The sequence below is a fragment of the Mixophyes fleayi genome, chromosome 7 (assembly GCF_038048845.1).
Source record: "Mixophyes fleayi isolate aMixFle1 chromosome 7, aMixFle1.hap1, whole genome shotgun sequence".
Lineage (NCBI taxonomy): Eukaryota > Metazoa > Chordata > Amphibia > Anura > Limnodynastidae > Mixophyes > Mixophyes fleayi.
In genome coordinates this window covers 133,181,706-133,206,306 of record NC_134408.1, presented here as the reverse complement: position 1 = coordinate 133,206,306, position 24,601 = coordinate 133,181,706, and the positions used below count along the sequence as shown (strand labels likewise).

Sequence of the window (24,601 nt, the reverse complement as noted above, 5' to 3'; positions counted from 1 at the left end):
CTAATGAAGCCTAAACAGTTTCCAGTTATTACATGTCAGCGACACACCACTGCCAGAGACAAAATCACGAAAAGAAATTCTAGAGCTCATAAAGCAAGCAACAAACTGCAATGGTAAAGGAAATAGACAAAAACAAATTGAATTTGATATCTGCAACGTGCATACGAGATAAGCAAATGTTAATATCTATGCAATCAGCTTCTTGTCCAGAGGAAATCTCTACCTGGGAACAGGAAAGACGTCAGTCTGACAGTGAAGGTCTATGGCGCATCCTGGAAGGTAAAATAGTAGGAAATTAATTGTTTGGATTGCAAAATGTTAAATTAATGGAAATATTTGTTTTAACATAGAACAAGCTTTAGAATTGAAGGAAATCACATGAAAAGGAAGAATGCCCAAGTGGCATGTGCAACCAACGATATGGCAGGGTCCAATCATTGGTTACTAGTGAGAATAATCGTATCTTCCTCTGATTCCACTGTAATGGTATGTGACACATGTGAAAAATAGTGTTCTCGGTGCAAAATTTTGTTTCTCACATTTTTTGTTAGTTTTCTTACACTTGTACATAATACAGATTTATTAAGGTTCCAATCCACATGTATTTATTAGTAAAATGTATTAGAGTTTATTTATGCATAGATAATACTATAGTAAAGGTATTTATGGTTCAGGTCTTGTAAAAGGTAAAGAGTTTGGTCTCGTATTAAAGCTTATTTCACCAGCATTACCCCGGTTTGGACAGAGTAGCGATCGCATCTAGTGGTCGCAAGAGATAAGCAATATGAGATTAATACTCAAAAGTACTTTGTTTGTGGGTCAGTTTGAACTGGTTATTCAGAGGGAAGACAAGTAGATAACAGTTGGGGGAAGTTGCCCCTCACCCTTTGAAAGGATCAAATTAACTGACCTATGACCAGCAGGCAACTGGAATATCATTAACCCTGGACCAATGAAGACCTCACTAAGTGTTATCTGTATACATAGTGACATCATCAGTGTTTTTTTCTATACTGAAACTGCATATAAGCAAGCTGCTCCCCCAGCTAGCTCTCTTAGCCTGACTACAGACAACATAACCCTATCTTATCATGGACCCGGGTGAAGCACTATTTAACATGTAATGTATTCGGTTTATGTTTATACTTTCCTGTTTGATTATAATATATTTTATTGCTTGATTGTAACATCTTTTATGCATTATGATGGCTTGCTGTAAATCCTGTTATATTTTGCGATTAAATATCTTTGTGCATTGGAACCACAACAATCGCATTGGACAATGATTATTTGTAAGCGACAAAATGACTTTAATACCAGATACACACTGATCTTGCTACACAGGTCACATACCTACATTACACACCAGGATACACACTGATCACTCTACACAGGTCATATACCTACATCACACACCATATACACACCGAGCACTCTACACAAGACACACGGACATCACACACTCAATAGACACAGGTCACTCTGACATCACACACCTGATCCACAATGATCACTACACACAGGTCACACTGATATCACACACCTGATCCACAATGATTACTATACACAGGTCACACTGATATCACACACCTGATCCACAATGATCACTATACACAGGTCACACTGGTATCACACACCGATTACTACATGTAACTGTATGTAAACAGCACAAGTCAAACTAAATACATGGTCAGCTAAAAACAAGTGGATTAGCTGTTGTAACAAATAGGATCAGACGACCACTGATCACACATCATGAGCCAACAATGACAACGTGTTACCTGTCAGCAGCGGGTTGAGTGGATTGTCAGGAGAGTTGTCCATCTCATCTACTATGTATAAAAAAAAAATAGTAATTCCACTCTGCAAATAAATACACTTGAGTGATGGTACGGTATTATTAGCAACACAGTGAATAGAACAACCCTATTCAGTGTATAAATACATAAGGCAATAATGAAAACACAGTAAAGAATAACAAAAAAATAAAAGACAAACAAATATTGCAAAACAGTCTTTTATTGTATCCGTGCCACACAAACTAGTGAAAAAAACTACCCTTTTCACAACATTTTTGTTTTAAATAAAACAACTTCAAGTACAATTGGTACAAAAAATGTCTGATCTCTTTGCCTCCACCAGGCCACCATACCACACAGTAGATAAAACACAGTGGTTACAAACGCCTTTGTTGTATTATTATTTTTATTACCATTTCTGTGGCGAGGCAAATGAAGGGAAATGCATCTATGAAAAAATACTGTGTGTAGGAAATTTGTCACACGTTTAATTTCACATGGATACAAATGGTTATACTTTGTTTTCTTAGGCCTACTTGGCTTCAAATCATATAACAAAAAAATAGAAAAAATAAAAATAAAAAAAATAAAAAATAAAAACATTTTTTTGTTTGTTTTTGTTTTTAAATAATCAAATAATAAAACATATCCCCTACACCCTGTTTTAAAGGCAGGCACTACCAATAATAGGGAGACTCCACAGTGTTGATAGAGGATATTGTACAAGATATAGGTCATAATATTCACCTGACTAAAATAAAATGCTACCGTCCTTCTAAAACAGACATCATAACCAATGCCTGCAAATAATATACACACATCATACAGGTTTAAACAATAGTGAACAGTATATACATATTTCTCAGCTTGTATTCACCATCTTGAAATACAACGTAACTATATGAGTGATGCAGCAACATATATTCATATAAATGTACTTGTAACTTTACAGTTCCATGTCGGTGCTGCTTCAGCACGTCTGTGTAAACAGTTTCACTTGGCTTGTTGGTTGGTTGGTTTGTTTTTTTATTTTTTATTTTTTTTATTATTTTAACATTCTCGTTCTATTTTCAAGATTTAAAGCAACATTGTATTTTTCTAGTCTTCCTTTTCACAGAAAACGAAGATTCTGTCTGCTGTTTAATCATAAATAATTCATAAAATTAAATACATTCACTAACAGTAAGCTACAAAGTAATACAAAAATAAACAAAAATAATATTAAACAATAAAATAGATATTTATTGAAAGGGAATGGATAGCCATTTCCTCAGTACAGCTCTGGTGGTTGAAGAATCAGTGCGTTTTGATACATTTTAATAACTATTGCACTATAAACACCCTTTTTTTAATTATTTTATTTATTTATTTATTAAGATTCTTTGGGTGCACGTCCTCGTACTACGATATAGTAGTAGATGATAAAACGCACAGACCAACGGGGGGAAAAAAAAAAAGGACTAGTATTATGGTTCTTGTAGGAGTGATGTGTCTTTATAATGACGCCTCAATTTGTAGGAATTTTCTATTGTTTGTGTCTAGAGATCGTTCACATTGCTGGTCTTGTTATCCGACGATTGGGATATAGTATCATTGAATGGTTTCAGTACATGCTGAAAAGTTCTGTCCATCTTTTTTCAAAATGTATCCTCATTTTGTGGCCAGCTCTACCAATTTCGGAGTCGTCTTCGTTAAAGGTTTCACAGTTGTTGAAAACAAGTCTCACGTCCAGGGAAAAAGCTTCAAAGTTTGGATACCTGGAGAGATGTATGAAAGAATTTTCACATTTACACTGTATAAATCTGCATCACCCAGCCTGTTACATACATATATATAATTGTTGTCTGTTCCATATATATATATATATATATATATATATATATATATATATATATATATATATATATGAACAATTGCCATACGAAGCGACATTAGTGTCCTTTTTCATTATTTTTAACCACACTAACCTGTCTCTAATCTAATTTGTAACCACACTAGAAGATAATTCCCCCTTTATTAATGAGGTTTAAAGGTAGATTTAACAAAATGTCTAAATGGAAAAAGTAGAGGTGTTGCCCATATCAACCAATCAGATTCTAGCGATCACTTATCTAGTACATTTATCTGGTTGTTATAAGCAACACCTCTACTTTTCCTTTTTAGACGGTTTCATAAATCTACCCCCTAATCGGTGTTGGCATAAAGAATTTGAATTGATGATTTAACAACAACCCATTAAGGGTCATGAAAGTACAAACTTGTAGTGTACAAATGCTCATCGGTGACATCACAAGATTTTTTGCACACACACTCTCTCTTTTATTGGTGAGCACATGGATTTGCCGGCTGAGATGGCCTCTTCGGAAGTGCAAAGTTTGCACTGGCCAATGCGAAGAGTGGGGATGCTAAGTGTGGGTTAGGTGTACCAGTGTGTCTTGTTTTGCATTTAAATGGAAAAATTAAACTTAATTCTGCTGGAGGGAATTCTTTAAATAAACTGTTGGGACATTTAGGGAGGCGTTCCCCTTTATTAATGTAGCGAGAGGTCCGACCTTGATCCTATAGTTTGATATGAAGCATTTTGCACAGAAAGTTGCACTTTCTAGGCTCACTTTGACCAATGTAATAAACACTTTAAATACAAAAGACATAAATAAAGGGTAAACCCAGCAGCAGTACTAAAGGAGAAAAAAAGAAAAGAAGGGGAAAGTGGACAAGTACTTGCGCACATCATTGCGGGTCCACACTTTTTACGGTTAGTAAATGAGTCTTATTGACCTGGCAGGTAACATAACTTGCACACTCCTGTATAAACGGAGGATTGCTGCAAACCAGGTCATACTTACTGCCCACTGCTCAGCTTTTCTCGGATTGTTGCAAAGTCCATCGGTTTCTTGATGACCTTTCTATACCCTGGAACAAGTTTCAAGTTTACAGGCAGCAGAAAAGGCCAGGCATCCTCGTGGGACTCCATCTCGGATAAAATTGCACTGACAAAACACAATGACATGTACAGTGAAAAAAAAGCAACATCCACTGATGGTACAAGATCTAAGTATACCTGGGGCTGAATGCATTAGTGCAAATCACAGTCGCATTTTCTCCCTCCAGTTTCTCATTCACTGAATGTCACCTTTTCAGAGAATACTGTTCTGACTACTAATAATATCATCCAGTCTCCTTGCTTATTTTACACAGATGTCACTAACCATCTCAAAACCCCGCTTGTGTGGCCAAACTTGACCTGGTGCCTCACTTCTCCTGTCACTTCCCCTGGCCCCCTGTAGATTGCCAGCACCCTCTACTGCTAATCAATATTTGAACATAACATAACCTTTATTTCTGATATAGTATTGTACTGCAAAGAATGGTATTATTATGGTAATTAACAAACTAAAGAAAACACTTGAGTAATTCAGGTATACAAAGTATATTAAAAGCAGGTGGCTCCACACAGTTGTGATTTCTGAGTTAAGATAGCAATTGATATCCCATCATGATTAGTGCTATATGCAAAAATGTAGGGCAGGCCCATTTGGCTACCATTATTAGAGAAAGAGACCACGGTGACAATGGGAACAAGATAATTGTTTGTGTAGATTTTGCAGGTGGTTCAAAATCAACGGAATACTCTAATGTTTCACAAGGAACAGTGGTTAGGGTAGAGATCCAAAGTGTCCCTGTTTCCCCTGGACAGATCCCCTATCCACTTCCATCGTTAACTGACAATGCTTTATATACAAAATCTTTAATTTGCAAGGTTATATGTAATGGCAATTTCAAACAGTGGAGGAGATTTTATGAAAACTGGTGCCCAAAACTGATGTTACCCGTGGCAACCAACAACATGTTAACTACAACAACTCATAGATTACGTGGGAGAAAGTTACAGATGAACCTATGGATTCCGTTAATTCATACTGGCGCTCATAAGACCTTAACATTTCCAAGCCCATCTTCTCCCTCTTCCTCCCCTTTCCCCTAGAATATTGGTAAATTCTGCTTTGCAACTTCCTGTTGGTACTCATACATTTTGTTCAGACTTAACCTGTTATAACTATTGTATAACTGTCATCATTATCATCATCTATTTATTTATATATATACTGTAACGCTTTGTAACAGTAACTTAAATAAATAGTATTTGGGGAAAAAAAACCACGTGGTTTTTCAGCCTACAGTACATAGGCCTCGTGCTTCGATGGTGCCACTAGTTAGTAATAATAGGTAGGATAGATATTAGTTCAGCCCATAAAATGATGCCATTGGGTCCACGTAAAACTGTACAGACAATGAATATAGAGAAATCCTTTTCAAAATAGGGCCACGTAGATTGTCCTGAACTAATCTACTTTCCCACAGCTGGTTTCCTATGAGCAAAGGACAACAATTTACAGGAGCCCTACATTAAACAAGTTACTCACATAAGTGCATTTGTGCCTTTGCGATCACCGCTTCACATCAGTGACGTCATGTCGGGAGCGAGGGGCCTGTCTATTTAGATCGTTTCGATAGACTGACCGACCAGGCACAGTAGAAGGTAACATGTCTTACCTGCACAGAGACAGGTCCTTGGAGTCATCCTTGGTGGCAGTTTTTGATTTTTTAGACGGGGGACTGTCTTGTTTTGTGGGACTAAAGCTATTTTCCTCAATTTTCCTTTTCTTAGAGTCCTTGCTCCCTTTTTTGGTAGAACCCCCTCCAGCATCCTCGTCTTCTGCGTCCCCAGAGACCTTCTTTCCTTTCTTAGGCTCAGAACTTTTTTTCCCTTTTAGATTGGCCTTCTGCATTTTTAAAGTAAGTCCACTCGCCTACAATACAAAACCCAAATGTATATATAAGGTTAAAAATCTAGTAGAAGCACAAACAGAAAATAATGCTTAAATGTTCAAATACTTTTGAAAAGGTTATTGCACCTCTGATTGTATGACCCAGCAGTACTGCATGTGTACTAAGTGCTATAGAGGGATTTTTGTACTTATGTTAAATTCTATTCTCGAAGTCCTTTGGGGGACACTGGAACCATGGGGTATAGAGAGAGGTATAGACATGACTGCAGGAGAAAGGGCATTTAAAAAGTTCTCCACTGAAGCCTGGGTTCCTCTCCCTCTACGTCCAGCTGGGATCCTGTCAGTTATTTTTCTAACATAGCTTGAATACAGGAAAGATGAAGACATGACTTAAGAGGGAAGAAGGAGAAAGAATGTCGAGGACAATGTAGTTCCTTAACAAGCAATTTAAGTCAAACAAAAGGACAAAAAAATTGGGTTGGGCATCCAGAAAAGGATTAACATAAGTACAAAAACCCTTTATCTCTATCATCCACTGAAGAACATCGGAACCACGAGGAGTTCACAAAACAGACCCTATGAGAGGGAACACTCGGAAGTTGCTGTAAGTAAAACTCTTAGTTCAAAACAAGCATTTTTGGGCACAAAAACATTGATTATGTAGAACTCTGTGAATGTACAGACAGAAGACCAGGTTGGCACCTGGGACAATTGTTCTGCAGATGCCCCATGCTACACCACCCCCAAGAGGCACTCACCGACGTGGTGGAACGCGTTCTCACATTTTCAGGAACATGTTCACCTGCTACTATGTAAGCCAGTTGAATTACAAAGGTAATCCATCTTGCAATACTTTATTTGGTTGTAAGCCAACCCATTGTTCTTGCATCACAGAGGACTAGGAGATCCTGTGTTCCAGAAACTAGCCTGTCCTATGAAGATACATTTCGAACGTCCTGACAATATCTAAAAGTAAAAGGGGATCTTCTGTATTTTCCGATTCGTCCACAGTTCGCCTAAGAATAACTATATATTTGTTAAGATTAAATATAAACAATACCTTGAAAAGAAGGCTTTGTGCACAAGACAGCCCTATTGTCATGTGTAATGTTGTAAGCAGATCTATAACAGAGAACCCACAAGTTGAAGACCCTTCTTTATGTAGAAATAGTCAAGAGAAAAACTGTTTTCCAAATTAGAAATTTAATTTCCACAGAATCCAATGTTTCAAATGGAGGATGTTGTATGGGAAATAGAACTAGGTTAAGATCGCAGGAGGAACATACAGTACTTTTTGTACCTCTGGAACCAGTGCCAGTCTTTTCTGAAAAAAGACGAACCATCCGGAAACTTGAACTTCTAGGAAACAAAGCTTCAAAACGCTCTGCTTCCTGTAAGAACTTAAGCAGTCTGGAAAGTTAAAAAAAAAGATGCCGATCATCCCTTCTGTTTGCACCAAGATATATACATTTTCCAAACCCTATGGTAGTTCCTTGCTGAAGATGGTTTTATAGCTTAAGAATGGTTTCTACCACTTTATCCGAAAGATCTTTATCCTTGAGGATCATGACTTCAACAGTCATGCCCTTAAAAAGTCAACTGAAGTAAATCCTGATGAAGGACTGCTTCTTGGCTTAGTAGGTTCTGTCTTAGCAGAAGATGACATGATGGACACTATTCCATTCCCAGAATACCCGAGTATAATAATCTTCTTGGCCAATCCGGAGCTACAAGAAGCACCTGAACACTTTCCTTTTTCATCTTTTTTAGAACTCTTGGTAGCATTGCTACTGGAGGCAATAGTTAAACAAGTTGGAAATACTAAAGAATCGATTGTGCGTCTACTAGAAACACTTTTGGAATTATCGTCCTTGAGCAATAGTGGTCTATTTTGTGGTTCAAGTGAGAAACCATCATGTCAACATCTGACTGAACCCATTTCGCTACTATTTCTAGAAATGTCTCCTAGTCTGCATCCCAGTTCTCCACTCCTGGGATGAATACGGTTGAGATTGTTGGAACGTTTCATTCCGCTCAGTGTACGATCCTCTTGACTTCCTTCATCTCCTGCGAGTTCTTGGTCTCTACTTTTGTTGATTTATGCCACCACTGTGGCATTGTCGGATTGCATATTTATCAGCTTTCCTCTCAGAAAAGGCTGAGCTTTCACAAGAGCATTTAAGACCACTCTTAGCTCCATGACATTGATTGGTAACTTTGACTCTGCCCGGGACCAAAGCCTCTGAAGTCAGCACTAAAGGACATTGCCCCAAGCCTTGAAGACCATCTGTTGTTATGATTGTCCAGTCCCAAATTTTGAAAGGACGACCTCTGTTGAAGTTGTTGGTCCTGAGTAACCAAAGGAGCAACAAACACATCTTTGGGCACATGATGAATTGGTTGGATAGGTGATGGTATGATTTTTTCCATTTCGACAGGAGTTCTATATTCTCTTGAATAGAACTGAGCAAACTGAACTGCCTCGAAGGTTGACGCCTAGGATTTGTATGCATAGATGAACAGAGATCTGTCTGAGAGACAACAGAGACCTTATTAGTCTCTGTAATGAGAGAATCTTGTCTTTGGGTAAGAAAACTCCCTGCTCAGTGGGGTCAAAGAAAATACCTTCCTAGGAAGATCATCTGCAGCATAGGATTAGGACTGGATTTTTGATAACCGTGTGACTGTAAAATCTGGGCCATCAACTGTCTGTATATGGCCCGAAGAATAAACAGAGATTCTGCCTTGATTAATCGCTCATTCAGAGATAGCTTTAACACCTATGGCTCTCGCGAACCGCCATTGTTGCCATTATCTTTGTAAAGAACTTTGGTTGGACAGGGTTGCCAGAAACTCTACCGCCGTTCTGACATCTGAAGCAAATGGCCGGCAGCCATGTCAAATTAAAAATTAAATAAAGGAAAATAACAAAAGAAAATACATTTCAAAATATCCTAACTTTGGTGCACTGGTCCTGTGGCAGCTGGCTACTGGATAGAAAGAGGAAGAAGCGCAGACTTCAGTGAAAAGTTTCTTAAAGAGTGTGAGCTCCTACAGCCACCACTTTACCCCATGGTTCCAGTGTCCACCAATGGATGCAAGAGAAAAACTGTGATTTACACCATAAATATGGATTACCTTAGCGATGCAGGCTGGACAGAACCAGTCGCCCTCTGGTATAGCAGTGATTTTGGGCCTATGACAGTAAGTGTGACATCCTTTATCACATCCATCACACAAAAGCAGCAATTCCTCATTGTCTCCTTTGCGGCATATCTGGCAGTACTGCAACACACATAGAACATACATAAGTGGTCATAACAATAGGAATCCCCAATTGTAAAGCGCTATGGAATTTGCTGACGCTATATAAATAAATGTTGATGATGACTACTCACAAAGATAGGTTTGTATTACTACCCTACATAACCCTAGGCATTGAGAGTAATTAGACGCTAAACTAGTAATTGTGCTTCCAGCATGCTCATGTCCCTCCTTCCTAAACCCCCTCCTCAACTTCATGGATGGTTTTCCCCTTCCACGATTAGGCCAATTTTCATTATTTGGCAATGGACAGATTTTTATTTCTTAGTATAAATAAAAGTATATATTTTTTTAATGATAGAGATTCCTTTTGATATAAAGGCAGAAATTATATATATATTTTTTTATGGGCATTATCAATGGGAAAAAATAAATAAATCAGTTTTACAAGATTGTACACGTACTTAAATTTCCACAATTGACGCTATATACACGGTCTGTCACCACACATGGATGCAAAGTACCATCAAGGCTAAAGGGCCGCAGTTGCAAGACAAATGTTAAGCTGCTGATATACATTAGGTAAATTTTGGGGTGACCTTAATTCTACTTCCATCAACCAGGGAAGGGTGCCAAGGTATGAAATATATACTGTATATATTTTATCAACTCTTACAATTTTTTTTTCTTTTATTACTAATAGAGTGTTGCGCTTGTATACTCAACCCAAAGTCAATAACTTTATTGAGATGTGCAGCATCCAGTGAGTGATAAGAAATATATAACGTTATTTCCTAACGTAAAATAGTCACCAAATTCTCACCAGTGAGAGAGCATTTTGTGCAACGGGCTATGCTCTTTTTAGAGCAGGCTTCCAACCAGCCCACACGAATGGGAAACTGGGAGGAACTGTCATAATAGAATGTGCACTAGATAACAAGCTCTCTCTCACGGGTGACCAGGGATTTAAGAGAACCCTCTTTATTTGCTTACTATATAGTGCAAAAAGCAAAAACATAACACAAGAGGACTTGGTGACAGGTATGCTTTAAGTGTCAAGACCTTTTCAGACAAAATAAAGGGAGACTTGCCAGTGTATCCTATACTACAACACAAAAATAATATTTTATCTTTGGTCAAAGGGACTAAGGGCTAGATTTACTAAGCTGCGGGTTTGAAAAAGTGGGGATGTTGCCTATAACAACCAATCAGATTCTAGCTATCATTTTGTAGAAGGTACTAAATAAATGAAAGCTAGAATCTGATTGGTTGCCATAGGCAACATACCCCTAAGAGTGACTTTCCCTAAGAGCTTACAACTTTCATGATGGACTTCTCCCACGCGATAGACTTCTGCAGCTGCTGAATGCACAGAGACACTTGAGCAGCACTGCTGGCCTCCGAAAGGGCTTTCCTCCAGATCTTCAGACCTGGGGCAATGTCATCCTCCGCCCTGCAGTGGAGATAATTATACTATATAAAAATGGGGGTTCTTTGGCATCCTACATAGGTAACAATCACACTGAAAGCCAAGCAATGACAAAACATAGATAAACAGCCAATATGTACAAAGTCAAAGCAAATTATTCAAATGCAGAGCACAGATTGGCGAAGAGCGAAGAAATTTAGTCACAGTCAGGATACGAGTAAGATATAAATATTTACTTTGCAGCATTATTGACATAGAGAACAAGAATTATTGAACAAAAGCACCATGCAGGATAACATGATCTGTAAAAAGACATACGAGAAGCTACAGAGAGGACAGGCAGGAAATAACAAGCTCCACTGAGCAATGAAGCACAATAATTGGTTATATATATATTAATTTCAATGACCTACCCGTCACCATCACCACTAATAGATGGTGCAGGAGCGGGGACAGTAACTGTGCCCACATTATCCAGTTTGATCTGAATGGTGGTACTTAAGGGGCTCTTCAGATACCTTCTCTCAATGTTCCTCTCCAAGTCAGTCAGCCTGGTTACGGCTATATCTAGAGGGTTGTCGCTCTTCCGTTCTAGAGCGTATGAATTGCTTCCTTCCTCTCCTGTGTGGTCTCCATCATGTTCCATATGCCATTTAGTAACTGACTTATGTTCATGATAAACCAAGTCTTCCCTCTCGGAAGCAGGCTCCGGACACACCCAGCCCTAAGCAGCAAGAGAAACGTTAGTACACATTCTACGATCCATTATTATTATACTTATCCTTTGTTGATCAGCTGAGTAGAGAAAGTCTGGCGCATATTTCAGGAAATAAGAGGAGTGGTATCAACTCCTGACACATTTTATAGTCTGTGGAATTTTCACACTTACAAAAAGGGCAAAGATCTCACTGCTTCCTTCACCAATGTACCAGACATGAGATGTCCCATATTTGATTTCCCTCCCCATTCCAAAGTGGTTTAAATCTCTCTCTCTAGAAATCCATTCGGGTAAACGGTTTAGCCAGTTAGTGCTGGCTGGAGAATTCATATTTCAAACGTCTGGATCTCTGTGACATTGAGACCCCACCTTACCTTCAATAAAGTGCATCCATCACCTGTATGTAATGGTTGAACCAGTATTTATGAGAACGCAGCCTATCAATTCTTTAGGAGCCATGTGTTATCATGAAACACAAAAAGCAGGTACATTTCTGGTAACCCCTTAATTGTAAGTGCAATTCAACTTTATCATAATGTGAACCAATAATATTGTAGAAGAATGTGCGAATGGGAAGGATTTTATTTAACAAAAATGTGGATCAGAAAAAACACTAAGAGAAGCCAACAAGATCGCTCTAAATGATTGTGCTCCATGTAGACCAGAGGTCATTTACCAACATTGCATCACAGCAACCAATCAGCACCTAGCTTTCATCTTATCTTACCTGCACTAAACAGATAACACATAAATGCTGATTGGTTGCTATTTTTCAGTGCTACTTTTGTACCTAGCAGCAATGTTAGTAAAAGGGTCCAAATTACATATTCTAGTTGAGAGAAGCTAAACACAGCAATTACAACTCTGGTCCAGGCTATATAACAAGGGAACACTTACCTTCACTTGTAAACTAGCTGAGGCTACTCTCTTCTCCAACTCTTCCACCTGCTGAAGAACGGCAATATCCACCTCCATCTCCTGATCCTCCACACACCAGTTCTCCACCAAGTCTTGTGTCAGCTCGCAGTGTTCATGTCCTTTCATGAGTATGATTGCTATAGGAAGAAGAAGAATTATGTAAAAACAGTGCAAATACTACATAAATAATTGTATTAATTTTGCCATGTCACTTAAAAGTCTATACCCTTTCAGATACTCCGCTATGAAACAAAATATGGTTATTTTGTTGTAATTTCAACATTTCGTTCTCTAACAGGCAATACTGTGCATTGATCCCCATACTAAACTAATGATCAGGTTACACTTGTTCTGCTAGAAACTGGATGACAAATGTAGCAAAAAAACTGTGCAAGCTGTGTTATTGATTATTCATCCATTCTCTAGGAGGCCTGTATAAGATGAGATTCCACTTTCCACAGGGACCGATGATTCATTGTTTTTCTCAGCACTCCATTTTATCTGGGAAGAAAAGATACCATACACAAAGCAAACCTTTCAGGATTTGCAGAAAACACATGACTTGAGTTCCTCCCTCCCACAAAGCTCACAAGAACAGAAAAAGTGAAAGAAACACAGGGAAATAGCGCTTATCTACACGATCCCTAATACTAATTCATAATTAATAAAAAAAAAAAATGCTAGAATTGGGTCTATTATACAGCATCACACATCTAACCGAAGCTGTATCACATATCCAGGACAAGATCTATATAATTTGTACCCTAGATGCTCCGATACATAACCAACCCCCCCCCCCCCCCCCCCTTCCCTATCCACTTTGTGCTTCATGCATTAATACTGTCACTGGTTCCTTGTGGATCGATAGGTTCCATTGTCATGAATATCAGATTAGCCCATGCACACAATCTTCCCAGCCATGGCCACACTCCCAATGCAGTGGTCCAAGCCCCCATTTACTCACACAAGATCGTCACTGTTCTTAGCTATTGAGGAGGGAGAGAACATATAACACAATTCTAAAACTGCTGTAATATGCTGTATAAAGTAATTGTGAAGATACAGACAAGAAATCATCCCTTAGGTAATAGTAGAACACCACTCGGGAGCACGTCACTTACGATCTTTATGTTTCAGACAGGTTTGGGTGATGTAGTCTAAGTGCTTCTGAACTTGCTTCTGTAGAGACTTCTCTCGTATTCCTCGGAGGTTAAGTACTTTCAGTAAAGATTTTAGATCTTCTAGATCCGTGATTCTCCACCAGCCAAACAGCATTTCTATCAGTAAAACAATGGCAGGTTGTACACTATTAAATAGATTGTGTCCTCACATTTATTGTTAAGTGACAAGTTTATCTCTAGTTTCATGATAGACATTTTATCTCACTTTCTGACGTTAAGGGCTAGTACAATCTAGTAATAACATTCACAATAAATATGTAAAAGTTTCAGGACCCTATAATTAAAAGATGATTTTTGTACTTACGTTAAATCCATTTCCCTGGTTCCATAAGGGGGACACTGCTACAATGGGGTATAGAGCTATCGCACAGGAGCTGAGCACTAAGCCCCTCCATTCATCAACAGACCTCCAGTTTATAACTGACAATTCATTATTCTGAAAAGACTTTTTCATCACATGAATTATGTATGCAACAGCCATGGCATGGTCTTATTGAATTCTGACCAGTCTCCCCTCCAGAACAGATTGAGCTTGTCCAAGTGTTTGTCACTCCTCTGACATCTATGACATCAATGTGAAGCTTTGCTCCCTCTCTGGACCATAGGGGACGCTCCCCATCCAGTCACTACCATCCAATCCCAGAATGATGGCCCTTGTTCTGGTTGACGGCCTTCAATCATCACAGAAGAGACAGTTCATGAGTCTGTCAAGACAGAGAGTGGTTTGAGAGTGGAAGCGGGCATACTGCACTGCCTTGAGAGCAGAGACCATCTTCCACATCAGCTTATGCAGAGAAGAACCAATGTTCTCTTGAGTCTCCAGATAACTGTCTGCATGCTGGTATTCAATAGTAACATTGAGCTGGAATCAGACTGGATTTTTGATCATTTATGATCCATCCATGAGACACCCAACAACTGAGCTGTGATGTGCAGGTGAGTCTGAAAAAGGCAAGTCGAGTCTACCTTGAGGAGAAGATCGTCCAAGTAAATCACTACAGTGATTCCCTTTTGTCTTAACAGGGTGGACATCAATGCCATGGCCTTGACCAAACTGAACGTAAGAGCCCTGATTTGGAAATATAAATCCTTTACAGCGAACTTAAGTAGGCTGTGTTGCCCCTCCCAGAATGGGAAATCAAGATATGCATCTTTTATATCCATGGATGCAAGAAATTAGTTGTGTTCCATGCCATTAATGATGGATCTTTGGGACTTCATCTTGAACCTGTCCACCCAAAGATTGGTGTTTAGGGATATCGGGTTCAAGATGGGCCGATTTAACTTGTGCAGCTTTTGCATAAGAAAGAGACTTCTGGGACAACAACAAACCTTCCCTTGGAAGGCTGGAGGAAAGTAATTGACTTTGTGGAGTTACCTGAAGGTCTAGAATATAACCCCTCTCTATTATGCCTCTCACCTACATATATGAAAAGGAGGCTCTCCATTGTGAGTACTTAAGACCTAGGTGCTTAAATGCCCATGCCCGCTTCCCCCTCTGTTGACTACCATGTGGGGTGAAGGAATGAACTCTTGAGGCAGAAACTTTAGACTTAAGTGGGAAACTAGTGGAACGAAACCTTGGTCCTTTTGTTCTAGGTGAGTTCACAGGAAGGAAGGAGCATTATTCCCCCATAGTTTGGTAGATGATTTTGTTAAGTTATTGCCCAAAAAGTACACTACCCTCAAACGATAGAGATTCCAAAGACTTTTAGGTTTACATGTCTGTATCCCAGGACCTGAGCCAAAATGATTGCCTAGCAACCAGTGACAAGGCAGAGATCCTAGAACCAATCAGAGAAGCATCCAGACTGCTTCACCCAAGTACCCGGATGCCTCTCCAATATGTTCAATCAATGGCAGAAACTATGCCATAGGTCATCATATGGCAATCCTTCAATAACTTGTTCTGACCATTTTTCAATGACTTGTTGACCCAAGTAGACGATAACAAGGGCAATAACGCAGTGCCTGCTGCCACATAGATGAATTATAATGTACCCTCATCTTTCCGGTCTGTGCCATGTTTAAGAAATGAGGCACCTGGAGTGGGTATTGTGGGCAATTTTGATAGATGCGCCACCAAAGTATCCACCTTAGGTGGTAATTGTCACTTTTCAATCTCGTCGGCAAAGGATAGAAAAAAGGAAATCTGTGCAGAATCTGAGACCTCTTGTTTGGCTTAGACCAAGCCTCTCCAAGCAGTTCTGACAGCTGGGATGTAGATAAAAACAAAATAACCTGCTTCTTTTCCCTTTTAAACAAGACTAACATATTATGAGCGTGGCAAACCCGGAATAATGAGTTTGTCAATGCCTTGTCCCCTGAAAGAGTTGTCCTCCAATCTTAACGGATCATCCAAATCTGATTCAACCAATAGTTCACCCTCTTCTTGTGAGGAAAATTCCAAATCCTCCCCGAATTGAACCTGGGTTGCTTGTTGATGCGTGTGCGGTCTCTGAGCTGTGGGAGTATTAAGAAGCCTTGTCATTAAAGAATATACACACACCAACCCCATAACAGATATTTCCAAAGTTTCAGCCCATGGTGGCTTTATATGTGCTGCCGAGACAGTATCTGTTGACAACTGGGCGGTAGTCTCCGGAAAGACAAAATCAAACCCATGTGCCAAACTGAAGGCAAAGAAAGATTTCCACTCAGCTCTTTAGGAAGTCCAGTGAGTCTAGTTAACAATGGATTGAGCCAGAGATCTCACCCAAGCAGGCTCTTCCATCTCAGCTGTCCCCCCCCAAAAAAAGTGCACGGGCCGCGGTACACTGTTTTGCAAGTCATACACCGGGCATCTGTGACTTGCTGTCACTTTGGCAGTTTTGTCTAGCACCAGGAACAGGGAAAAAAAACGAACTACAGATTTTCCTTTTCCAGACATCGATTTGGAACTGGTCCCTTAATGTGACATGGTAGAAGGGATACAGATATACCACCCAATTTGAGAAATCTGACACCTAGAATGAGTATGATATTCTGGTACAGATACTGAAAGAACAATAAAGTTGTTCAGGAATATATCATAACACACTGGCAGATACCATAAAATAACAGTACCTATAAAAAAATATCCCACATACACATAATCATTCACAAGGAAATACAAGGAAAAACTGATTTTTAGCCCTAAAAGGTTACCCAGATAGAAAAATCCCATAAAGGAGCCTTCCTTAGATGACATACGGAAGAGGATCGACCCCCAACTAGCAGAATGTGGGAGATGTTTTTCATAACACGAACAGAATTTCAGTGAATATGAATTCTGGTGGACTTTGCCTTTCTGAGGTAAAGCCCGTCAAGTAAAGCCCACCAAGGCAGAGGTACTACAGCAGGGTTATGCCCATCCCTTTGGGTCCAGTTCAATTAGAGCTCCATGTCTACAGGATAGGTCCCCAGATAACTCTACTGACCCTAGCAGGAACAGCAGCTCTCAAAGGGGTGTCACCTTACCCAAAACCCCAGTGCTGTCTTAAGGAAGCAAGGGGAGCCTCATGGCTCTGAAGTGTGCCCACCATTTTGAAAACCAACGTTACTCAGCTCTGGCTTAATTGGGACTGTCCTTTACTGTTTTGATAATCAGTGTAGTGGTATCCTCCTGGAGCACCCTCCTCCATGTAACCAGAGCAGAGGAGAGGGGTGTGAAGCGGGCCCCAGCTCCACCTCCTCTCAATGAGTAAAATACACTCTCTCACTGGAGTGAAGGATAGCTGCAGAAACAGCAGTGTAATAAAATGAAAGAAAAATAAAGATAAAAAGAAAAACCCCTTACCTAGCTGCTGTGGGCAGCATATTAATATGTTGCCCAATCTCTGTTTATAAAGGGTTATAGAGGGAAGGAGCTTCAGAGTTTGGAATTGTCAACCACTAAGTGCCCAGCTTCTACGTGCCAGCTCTAAACCCCAATGTAGCATATAGGAAGTTAGAGGAAAAGAGTCGACAGAAAGTTGTAACTTGTGTGCGAAGATATTTTTCCTATTCATTACAGATATCCTATCTTTAAATCTACTGAAAACAGAATCTCCCTTCATATAAGACGGGCCAATACATATATACATCCACACACACAGATAAGAAGCTGGGTATAAAAGCATTATATGTAATAATAAACCTACCTTCTGGGATTGGTCGAGGGCAAGGAAAATCCACCTGTTTAGGCAAATCAACAGCAGGAGATGGGGTGCAGACTAATTTGTCACAGTGCGGCACAGGGGATTCACTTTTACTTGTCTGAGCATTTGGGGTTAGGAAAGGGTGGCCATTCCCTTCAGATAATCCAATCCCGAGACCCGGAATCTGGGAAGAAAGCGGAAGATTTCCTGGAAGGACTGTTGACGGCCACCCACAAAACTGAAGTCCCATCATAGGTAACGCAGGCTTCATCTAGATGTATAAATTAACATTAAAACACTTAAACTGTCGCCTGCACACACAGAAATGAGACATTCTAGGGCCAAACCAGTATTAATAAAAGGACAGCAAATCAATTCAGTAAAAACCAGTGAAATCCCTGAGGCATCGTAGTGAATTATTATTATTAACATTTATTTATATTGCACCAGTATATTCATTCTAGGTGTCAGCGATTTACAACTGGGAACAAATTCAGTAATAAAACAAGACTGGAGGTTAATAGATAGACAGCAGTAAGAGGGCCCCACAAACTTACAGTGTATAGAATGCGCAGACTACCCCCCTTCTCATTACTTGTTCAGTACATAACATCGCTGCCGTCACTTTCTGTCGGCATTAACTGCACATTCCCAAATAATAAATTTCAGAATATACTTGATCCTTGTAAAGTGATACCAGCTGCCTATGTTGGGAGTCACTAACTGACAGGCAAGACTTGAGGAAATATATTCCCAAGGTGATGGCTCGTTGCTTGACTTGTCCTACATTGAAATTCTCTCTCTTGGTTGAACATGTTTCTACTAGTACATAGTAGTAGGTTAATTAGCTGCTTTTAAATTGACCTTAGTCTCTCTCTCTGTGTATGTTAGGGAATTTAGATTGTAAGCTCCAATGGGGCAGGGACTGATGTGAGTGAGTTCTCTGTACAGCGCTGCGGAAGTAGTGGCGCTATATAAATAAATAGATATTGATGATACCATTAGTGACATATGTAATAAATCCTAAACATGCTATTGTATAAAACCGGACAGCAGTCACTGGATCTGCTACTAACCTGAAGTGGGGACATGGTGAATGGACTGCCTGCCATTGTGTTCTGTATAGAAGAGGAGTTCATGATTGGGGATGGCACAGGCGAAGGAGACAGGGAATGGTGCTGAGATTGGCTGGTAGAAGCTAGTGAGGTGGAAGAGTCTATGTGAGTTACTGAAGTGTCGTCACACGGCGTCCGGGGCAGGAGACTGAACCATTGCCTGCTCCTGTCGGTAAGAGTTTTTAGCAGCTGTTCATTGAGGATTATTTGAGAATTATGAAACTTTCCAGACCCCATGACAACAGGGCTAAATGGATTCAAGTCTGTCTTTTCAGGATTACATTGGGAAGTGCTGGCCTGCAGGTTAATGGGTGTGCTCCTAGCATTACTCTGGTGAGGTATGAAGCAGCCATTTGATGAAACACTTAATTTTGGGGTTGCTAGGTCCATTTCAGGTGGCATTTTGGCTACTTCGAGAAGTTTGCTTAGTTTTGAAAACGACCCAGGTTTTTGGAGGAACAAATTGGTGCTGTCTTTGTCCTTGGGACATTTCTGATCCCCGCTACCAGAGTTCAGGCAGTTTGATTTCACATCAAAGCCTTCAAACGTCTCTTCTTTTATATGGGCATTCTCTGCTTTCCGCTGCCGCTCTCTCTCCTTGGCCATTTCTTCAGGACCTACACAAATGGAACACATATCAAATACTGCATTAAAGTGTCACCTGCACACAATGGAGTGGGTGTGGCAGATGCAATACTCGTAAGAATGCAGCCAATCAAATCACTAGGAATTAGTGACATCACTGAGACAAAGAAGTGAAATCACTAATTCCTAGTGAACTGAGGGCTGCCACCCCCTCCCACCCAGGAGTCATGATAGAGGCTAATTTATCAACCACTAATTGGATACAAGAGGAAAAATGTTTTGCATTCACAAAGTAAAAGATAAACTTCTAAAATAAATTTCTTCCATACATCAGAATTCCGTGATTCACAACTTTGCTACTTAATAAATAAAGACGTGTTAAGCTAAGCTGGACAAGTTGGTTTCTCAGCCCTGTATACAATGGAACCCAAAGTCTGTCTCTCCTGATATCAGACCAGGGAATAGAAAACAATAAGCTCTTGATTAAGTCTCTCACCTTCACCACTCTCCATGCCCTCCACATATATACCGCCACACTGTGGAAGAATCCAGTACCTACGACGGTACCGGTCCTGGCCAAACATCATAGAGCGCAAGGAATGGGAAGATTCAAATAACTTCTTCCTGTACTGGTTTTGTTGCTGTGAAAACAAAGTAAAGAAAAAACATATCCTATATTAACCAGATCTAGTATCTCACATAATAAAAATGTCTCTCTGCATAGTGTCAATCTTAATCATAAATAATATTTACATTTTATATGAAAACGCAATAAATCTATCAATTACCTTTAGCAGTTTCTCAATCTGTTTCTCTATTTCCTCTACAGTAGCTGTCTGGTCTCCATCATCCTGCAATCAACAAATCGGAAAGTATGTTTCAGAAAACAGGTAAAAAAAATGACTATACAAAACCACAAGCAGTTCTGGATACATTTTCTGAACTTGGATAAGTTAGATTGTAAGCTTCTAGTCTACTAAGCTTTCATTTACAGATGCACCATCCTTGAAACTGGAGAGAAGCTTTCAACCAACCCTAACTCAATAAATATATTTAATGTATTTCAAAAATTAAAAATACTTCACTGTAAAATACCTATATGACCAATTTTCATGAACATTAATAAGCTGCTTCTCAAGTTCGCCAAGTCCAGATTACGTTCTTTTTTTGCACCATAGACACAGAGAGACTAAGTCATGTGTCCAAGGTCACAAGAGTGTTAGTGTTAGGCTGGGTACACACTATAGGGTTTTCAGACGATTATCAGGCCAATCACAGTAAAAACGACTGTTCGGCCCAATATCGCCTTTGTGTGTACCCTCCAACGATAAACGATTCAAGGCACATCGTATCAAACTAAAAATGTCATTCAACGATGGAAAGATGTCCTTCCTATTCTGCAGTGTGTACGCACTCACGCCCAGCAGTGTCCATAGATCTCCATATAGTTTACAGAGTTATGATCTTTTCAGCAGCTGGTTATGACAGATGAAGAGCACAGATATGAAGATAAGTCGTGTAAAACATGTGTAGTGTGTACACATGAACGGCCATGCTGATCGGGACTTTTTTTTTTCCCAGTCGTTGGTAAAATCGTTCACGATATCGCATCGGGATAAATTTTCTGTAGTGTGTACCCAGCCTTATGCAGTCCGTGCCCTTAAGTGTTGATTTACTCCTCTGCTTTGTCTCCTGGGCAGTAGTAATCCTAAGGGGGAGATTCAATTAAGAGCAAGATGCAATATTGAATCTCTGCTCAATTTTCCGCGCACCTTTATGAGACGCAAGGACAAAATGAGCTGAGAGTTCAGCCTCAAGATCACATCTATGTGTCTGAGCGGACTGTTCTGTAGACACATTTCGCTGGATTGAATCCCAGCAAAGAATAAGGTCTGGTGCCCATCTTATATAGAACAGTATCAGGGTGATAGCTGGACCATTAATGACAGTGTCCAGGGAAGATACAGCTATTGTTGTATGCACCCTCTGCAGTGTCTAGTAATTCTGCCTAGGTGACTATCTTGCATTGTTTTCACAATATAAAACTTTTTACATTATGACTGAAGCCACATCCCCATGTTCCCCATACAGTATACACAACGTTGGAATTCAGAACCTAATTTAACATTTTTCAACAGGTATGTAGAACATTGAACACCGTTATTTCTTATACCTCATCATCACAACTTTGAGATTTTTTCCCTTTTTTATCTTCATCATCCTCATCATCATCCTCTGCAGGGTCATCGCTATCGTCGTCGTCATCATCATCGTCGTCGCTGTCTGCACCCTTCCTCCTGCGTTTCCTGACAGGTGTAGGAGTTCCCAATGAGTGGTGTTCCTCCCCTCCTTCTGCGCCTGCAATGGAGTCCCTCTTCCCTGTCTTTTTAGCGTGTATTATTCTAAGCCTATGAAATAATAAAATCACATTTAGGTCAAAGTAAAATAATGAAATCAAAATTGAAATTGACACTGTGAATTAACTTTTTTTTAATCAAGAATACAACAAAAATTAGGAACGTCATACCACCAGTGTGTTCCAGGAGCAACAGTTAAGTAGACAAATCCTTATTTAAAATGTTAAAGACACATAACTAAGATGATCGTTAGCACCAGAAGCGTTAAAGACAGAGATTCGGTATACAAAAGTAGTAGAAAGCAACAGGTTTTGTTGTCTGAAGTAGCCAAAGGTCTGGTGCACTGTGAAGCAGGCGCTAGATATTGGTGCGGAGACACACACAATAATCTGTCTATCAGTTGGCTGGGTTGCCAAGTTAATTTATCGACTGAGTCGCATCAGGCGCCACGGATGATGCAACACCCAAATCGTTAAAGGCATCTTCCTTCTGTATTGCTACTTGTCCAATGTGCGCAACAAACTATTTGGCGGCTTGACCACCGCCAGGAACCTCCACCTGCACGCCAGTCTGGGCGACAGCGCTGAGAAAGGATGTGCGTTATACTTGGCAGTTTATTGTTTGTAAAACCCAGTTTTGGAGCATAAGTAACTTTGGACTGACAGGTAGAAATAGGCACAAGCTGTGGTTGGTGAAAGTAGTGCTTACTGTACAACTGTAATAATATAATAAGAATATGGAACACTACACAATGCTTTGATGTTGTGTGTAGACAATATGCTAAGACAAGGATTTTAAATTTAAAGCCTAAAAAAAAATCAAAGCAATAAAATAAATAAAACTTACTTGCGAAGCTTGCCTTCAACCATCCACTTATCTCTCCGTAGATTGGACATGTGGTCTAAATTTTTATCAATTTCACTGAAATTGAAAGCAAGAAGAAAGAGCTTAAAAACAAATTACTTAAAATACAAAAAAATAATAATTTATTAATACATTTAACATAAGGGCATTTACCTGACTACACTTTTACTACAAGCAAGTTCGTTAACCAGAAATGCAAAAACGGACGATTTTTCAGCCGGGGTGTGTGCTTGGAATGATTTGGTCTTAAGACTTTCGGTGAGCTCGGACTGACCACAATGAGCTTCCATAAAGATCTGAAGAACCTCAGAAACATTGTCACGATTTATACCAATATTCATCAAATGTTCTCCGAGAGCGGTTTTAGCCTTAAAGAGAGAATAAAGAGAAAAATACATTTTAATGAGGTAGTAGATAAAATGTCATATTATGCCTATATAATATATATAGTATCATTTCCTCATACTAACACATTATACTTGTAAACTGTAAAGCAATTTGAATCCCATTTGAGAAAAGAGCTATATAAAATTGCAGTTATGATTATTAGAAAAAAAAAATCTTACATCCTATGGTGGTCTCTGGCAATGGGGTATAATAGAGCCACATAGTAGTTTTCTAAGCTAAGTGTAAAACTCTGAAACTCCTCTCCCTTCTCTGCCATCTCCCTGCACATGGGAGCAGAGTGGCTTTCATCAGGTTTGCATCTGGATTTTATTTAGTCTCTTTACCTCCGATGTGGCCAGCAGCAACCAGACAGCCTCATGGCCAGAGACAGATAACAGGAGTGGACTAAAGAGGTAAACTCCCCTTTCCTTTGCAGCCTTTCCTCACAGAGATTAGCCTGCCATAACGGTCAGACATCTGTCTCTCTAGTTTGATGAAGTGACAAATGCCTGCTCTGGCCAAAGGCCCAGCAAGAGGTTGTTACTGTGTGGCCTTTTTGTCCAAAGTGTTCAAACCTTTCTGAATACTGTAAACAGCATGTGATGCAGGAAATCACAGCAAGTTATAGGATATCACAGAGAAGTGTAAATATTGTTAGCTTTGAATTGCATGTAAATCCATGTTTGGATCAACAAATTGCATCCTGATTCTAATAATAACTCAGACCTCAAGGGGGCTGGCTTATCCATTGAGGCTGCGCTCAAATGTTTATAAAAACAGCACTGTTTTGTATTAAAAGTTGTTCTTCTGATTTCATCTGACCTTAGCACTGGTACCTCCAATCAGTGCGACAGCAAATAAACATCACTTGCTTCAAAGACCTGCTTGAAAATATTTTCCATGCTGAAAATCCTGTGACCTACAGATTAGACCCTTAATCTACTCCGTTCCCGGAGGTTTCTGAGGTTTGGGCCCAGCTTTTCCGGTACCACCGCTCTGCCTGCTACCCTGCAGCCCTGGTCAGTGTGATAGTCCAGGTGGGATCCATCCACAGCAACCCTGATCCATAGTAAGAG

General features: G+C 39.7%; 1 protein-coding gene across 23 annotated transcripts in view; it reads right to left on the bottom strand.

Moving 5' to 3' along the window:
• Window positions 1–2,001: 2,001 nt before the first annotated feature.
• Window positions 2,002–24,601, bottom strand: part of BAZ2B (bromodomain adjacent to zinc finger domain 2B) — a 217,954-nt gene continuing 195,354 nt past the window's right edge. For 18 of the 23 annotated variants that reach the window (XM_075180790.1, XM_075180794.1, XM_075180799.1 and 15 more), the window contains 15 exons: window positions 23,292–23,506; window positions 23,121–23,195; window positions 22,091–22,325; window positions 20,706–20,768; window positions 20,414–20,558; window positions 19,294–19,949; window positions 18,221–18,488; window positions 14,040–14,195; window positions 12,898–13,055; window positions 11,696–12,006; window positions 11,171–11,306; window positions 9,728–9,874; window positions 6,354–6,610; window positions 4,646–4,789; window positions 2,002–3,556 (listed from right to left, as the gene is read on the bottom strand). In XM_075180790.1, coding sequence (XP_075036891.1) covers window positions 3,403–3,556; window positions 4,646–4,789; window positions 6,354–6,610; window positions 9,728–9,874; window positions 11,171–11,306; window positions 11,696–12,006; window positions 12,898–13,055; window positions 14,040–14,195; window positions 18,221–18,488; window positions 19,294–19,949; window positions 20,414–20,558; window positions 20,706–20,768; window positions 22,091–22,325; window positions 23,121–23,195; window positions 23,292–23,506 — 3,120 coding nt within the window. In that variant the 3' untranslated portion in view covers window positions 2,002–3,402. The remainder of the gene's footprint in view (window positions 3,557–4,645; window positions 4,790–6,353; window positions 6,611–9,727; window positions 9,875–11,170; window positions 11,307–11,695; window positions 12,007–12,897; window positions 13,056–14,039; window positions 14,196–18,220; window positions 18,489–19,293; window positions 19,950–20,413; window positions 20,559–20,705; window positions 20,769–22,090; window positions 22,326–23,120; window positions 23,196–23,291; window positions 23,507–24,601) is intronic. The other 5 variants (XM_075180803.1, XM_075180811.1, XM_075180813.1 and 2 more) reach the window with 1 other exon arrangement.